Below are 4,694 nucleotides of genomic sequence, written 5' to 3'. Positions count from 1 at the left end.
AGTCGAGTCGTCTTCATACAGTCTGTGGAGTCGAGTCGTCTTCATACAGTCTGTGGAGATGAGTCGTCTTCATACAGTCGTATTCATACAGTCTGTGGAGACGAGTCATCTTCATACAGTCTGTGGAGACGAGTCGTCTTCATACAGTCTGTGGAGACGAGTCGTCTTCATACAGACTGTGGAGGAGACGAGTCGTCTTCATACAGACTGTGGAGGAGTCGAGTCGTCTTCATACAGTCTGTGGAGGAGTCGAGTCGTCTTCATACAGTCTGTGGAGGAGTCGAGTCGTCCATCTTTATATACCACTAACCGGCTGTATGCTGCGGTCCTGGGTGGTGAGACCAACTATGACTTCACATGAATGGAGGAACAAAGAACATGAGGATCACAAAGATCTTTTGTCCATCCTTGAGACATGAATCCACCTCTTGACCTTCAGCTAAAAACATGACATGAGAGTAAATGTAATGATTTCAGTGGAGGATGGATAAATCCAGAGGAAGGAAGCGAGCACAGCCGTCGGCCCCACAGCAGCACTCTTTCCTCTGGAGTCCATGTGTCCCACTGGCCTGCATGGCAGCGCCAGTCTGTGTGGACAGCAGCTCTCCAGGAGCTCGGTTACTGTGTCGTCCTGAGTAGTCAAACGTCAGCTCCTCTTGTGCTTCAATGCTCCTTCCAGCAAACAGTGCCAGTCTAGGAACCACCGAGTGGACACGGACGGGCTGCATGAGCAGGTTGGGCTGGCAGGAGTGGTTGAGGAAGCGGCCTACGTTTCCCACCACAGCCGGGTCCACAAACGTCTCAGTGGTGGACTCTGTACCTGCATGTTCTCTTAAACCAATGATGTAGTTATTGTCCTCAGGCCTCTGGGCGAGCTGTCTGCGTCTGGCCTCCTCGAAACTGATCACCTCCCCTGCATACTCGCACACAAACGTCCCGCGTGGGATTGGCTCTAGAGTCCGTACCCCCCAGCCCCTGTTCTGGGTGCTGTAGACCTCCAGCCTGAGTCTCAGCCCTCTCTGCACCACTCTGTTGGAGCAGGCGTCACTGCAGGTGCAGAGGGCGTTACACTCAAACACAGGTAAGCTGTAACCGGAGTGCGTTGTGCCGAGCTGCAGCAGCGTGCCGGCGCCATCATACGCCCGCCCGTGTGTCTGTAGACAGGAGCAGCTCTCAGCGAGGCAGGAGACGGAGCGACATAAGCATCCAGGAAGGGTGACCTCACTGGGGTCCACAGGACATCCGGGGCCCTGAATGTTGCCTGGAGAGTACTGAAAAACAAAGAGCAGTCAGAGTCCAACAAAGCTGTGACAGATTGAAGTGTGGAAAAGAACAAGCCCACTGGGTCAAAGTACCCAGAATGCCTTAAACTTAAACTTTTACATGTGCAGGTGAAACAACTGATTGAAAAATCGATTAGCAGGTCAACATAAAATTAGTCGTCAGCCATTTTGAAGACTGAACAGAGTTTTTGTCTGTTTTTCCTGTGAGACTCAAACATTCACCACTTTCTTTGTCTCATGTGGAAGCGAACTGAATCCATCTGTGCTCTGGACTGACACCACATGGTATCTGACGACACCAGCATGAACGTTTGGAAACGGTGACAGACATTTTGTAGACTGAACATTTATCCAAGAAAACAATCTGCAATCTACAATCCTTTTTCGAATAACCGTTGGGGTTCCCCAATGATTTACACTGATGGGAGAGCACAGCTTTCTAACCTTCAACAAGAAACCCATCAAGCTACTTTAAAATCCACCTACAGCTCCCCCAGCCAGCCACAGAGTGACCTTTAAACCCCTCACCCTGCATCCTGATGCAGCCTGCAGAGTGAGCGAGCACAGCCAGTCCTGACTCTCTGTGCTCACATGGGGGGCTGCAGCCTCTAAGCGTCTGCTGCCATCTGCTGGTAAAACAGTGCACTGCGTTTGACAGACCACCAGGTTGTCAGAGGTTTTCTCAGCAAGGCAAGACAAACTCATTTGTAGAGCACCTTTCAGACACACGGCAATTCAAAGTGCTTTACAGGGACATAGAACACAATAAAAACAAGACACAGAAACATCAAATTGCATGTAAAAGATAATAAAAACAAGAAAATAAATAGTTAAAGCTTAAGGGAGGATGCATTAAAAGACAATATATTTGTAGTTAAGTTACCAATTAAAAGAAGTTATGTAGCTCTATTATTGGAAAGCCACAGCAAACAGTAATTGATTTAAATGCGCACTGCAGTTTCAACAGAGCTCAGGTGTTCAGGAAGCTTGTTCCACAGGTGAGGAGCAGAGAAACTAAAAGCTGCTTCACCTTGCTTGGTTCTGATTCTGGGGACACTGAGTAAACCTGTAATTTAAACCAGCAAGTAATAGGACTTTAAAATCTCTCCTCTGGTACACTGGAAGCCAGTGGAGGGATTTAAGATGTGGCGTGATGTGCTCCACCTTCCTGGTGTTGGTGAACACCGGGACTCTGGCTGCTGCAGTTGTCTGATCGAGTTTTTATTAAGACCCATGAAGACACTATTGCAACAGTCCAGCCTGCTGACGATAAATGCATGAATACATGTTTCTGTGTCTTGTTTAGACAAACATCCTTTAATTCTGGCTATATTTTAAGGTGGTGGAAGGCTGAATTGATGACTGGAAATTGTTTGGTCCTTTCCCGTCTGACACCTCTAAAGCTGCTGGAGCCCTGAGAGCGTTCTGAGCTTTAGTCTCATTATCGCCCCAGTATGGTTTGAATGAGGGGCCACAGCCTGTTTAGATGAGCATGTGAGGTCACCCACACAGCCCTCTGACTGGGGGGCTCAGGACATGCTGTCTCCTGCTGTCAGTGTCACAGCCGGACCAAAGCAGCACACGTGAGAGAGACAGCTGGCTGAATGTCCTGGTCAGGGGTCCTGACTTGGTCTGAGGTCAGATGTTCTGGTCTGAGATCCCGGTCAGAGCTTCTGGTCTGAGGTCTCGGTCAGATGTTCTGGTCTGAGATCCCGGTCAGAGCTTCTGGTCTGAGGTCTCGGTCAGATGTTCCGGTCAGAGGTCCCGGTCAGAGGTCCCGGTCAGATGTTCCGGTCAGATGTTCCAGTCAGATGTTCCGGTCAGAGCTTCTGGTCTGAGGTCTTGGTCAGAGGTCCCGGTCAGAGGTCCCGGTCAGATGTTCCGGTCAGATGTTCTGGTCAGAGCTTCTGGTCTGAGGTCTCGGTCAGATGTTCCGGTCAGAGCTTCTGGTCTGAGGTCCAGGTCAGAGCTTCTGGTCTGAGGTCTCGGTCAGATGTTCTGGTCTGAGGTCTCGATCAGAGGTTCTGGTCTCAGGTCCCGGTCAGAGGTTCTGGTCTCAGGTCCCGGTCAGAGGTTCTGGTCTCAGGTCTCGGTCAGAGCTTCTGGTCTGAGGTCTCGGTCAGATGTTCTGGTCTGAGGTCTCGATCAGAGGTTCTGGTCTCAGGTCTCGGTCAGAGGTTCTGGTCTCAGGTCCCGGTCAGAGATCACCGTCTCAGTCGCAGCACGCCTCTGACGTCACTAAAACATGGCGGACGGTTTCCAGTCGCTAAACGCGTTAACTTGAGAGAGGCGCGCGCTCCGTAACGTTACCTGGAAGTCGGGTGGCTGCGCCGCGGCTACAGTCCGCTCCATGAGCACGGGGACCGGCTCCAGGTCACGGCTCAGGTCCTCCCCAGACTGTCGGTCCATGTCCGGATCCAGCTTTGCGGCTGCGACCAGCTAAATAAACACGGAAGTCTTCGGTTGGGACCGGACTTCCGGTACCTTGATATCAGACCAGCTCCCCCCAGCGGTGTAGGTGTGTTATTACGGTGCTGGGAGGGTCACCTCCAGGGATTTATTCTAGATAGATAGATTAGCCTTTATTTATCTCACAGTGGGGAAATTCACAGTCAGCAGCAGTTCACACATACACAAATACTGGATAAAAGTATAAACAAATAAGATACAAAAAAAAGGAGGAAAAAAATATAGTATATATAAAAACTGTAATTTGTATGATGAATGAGAGGGAAAAAAGGCTATTGCACATGATATTGCACTTTTTGTTTTTTCTTTATGTTGGGAGCAGGCTTGGTTGTAAAGTCTGATAGCAGCAGGGAGGAAGGACCTGCGATGCCTCTCTTTGGCGCATCGTGGGTAACGAAGCCTGTCGCTGATGGAGCTTTCCAGGGCTCTCACAGTCTCATATAGGGGGTGGGAGACATTGTCCATGATCGATGACAGCTTCGCCACCATCCTCCTGTCACCCACCACCTCCACAGGATCGAGGCTGCAGCTCAGGACAGAGCTGGCTTTTATTTAGTCTCGTCCTCTCTGCTGCCGTGATGCTGCTGCTCCAGAAGACACCATTTGAGTATATTCTATGTATTGTCTGTCCCTCTGGTCCTCGGTCCTTCACCATCATCCTCATCACTCAGCACCAGCAGAGCTCCCAGCAGGACATTCACTATAACAACTCTGATTCCAGAGGCCTCCATCACATCACTGACCTCCGACAGAGGAGCAACATCATCTCGACCAGCAGCAACAACAACACACTGCCAGATGAACTGAATGAGTTCTACGCCCGCAACACTGACCGACGCAGAGAGATTACACCAACAGAGGCAGCGCAGAGCTCCGAGTTCTGAGCGTCTGCTCCTCAGAGCTGGCGGAAGTGTTTACGGACATCTTTAACCTGTCCCTCGT

At 50.4% G+C, this 4,694-nt stretch overlaps 1 protein-coding gene across 1 annotated transcript; it reads right to left on the bottom strand.

Moving 5' to 3' along the window:
* Positions 1–427: 427 nt before the first annotated feature.
* Positions 428–3,651, bottom strand: setmar (SET domain and mariner transposase fusion gene). Its single transcript, XM_070851643.1, has 2 exons — positions 3,594–3,651; positions 428–1,271 (listed from the first exon to the last, which is right to left on the bottom strand). Exons 1-2 carry the CDS (start codon positions 3,633–3,635, stop codon positions 474–476), a joined length of 840 nt encoding a protein of 279 aa, XP_070707744.1. The 5' UTR covers positions 3,636–3,651; the 3' UTR covers positions 428–473.
* Positions 3,652–4,694: the final 1,043 nt, after the last annotated feature.

This window comes from Pempheris klunzingeri, chromosome 2 (genome assembly GCF_042242105.1).
Source record: "Pempheris klunzingeri isolate RE-2024b chromosome 2, fPemKlu1.hap1, whole genome shotgun sequence".
NCBI lineage: Eukaryota > Metazoa > Chordata > Actinopteri > Acropomatiformes > Pempheridae > Pempheris > Pempheris klunzingeri.
The sequence above is the reverse complement of the archived record's forward strand: the minus strand, read 5'-3'. Positions and strand labels throughout refer to the sequence as shown.

What these genes read in the sequence shown, in the direction of transcription:
- setmar (XM_070851643.1), bottom strand. Translation starts at nt 3,635, where the DNA reads ATGGAGCGGACTGTAGCCGCGGCGCAGCCACCCGACTTCCAG. An exon ending in CGCAGCCACCCGACTTCCAG is followed by an intron (nt 1,272 to 3,593) that starts GTAACGTTACGG and finishes TTTGTTTTTCAG; the next exon opens with TACTCTCCAGGCAACATTCA.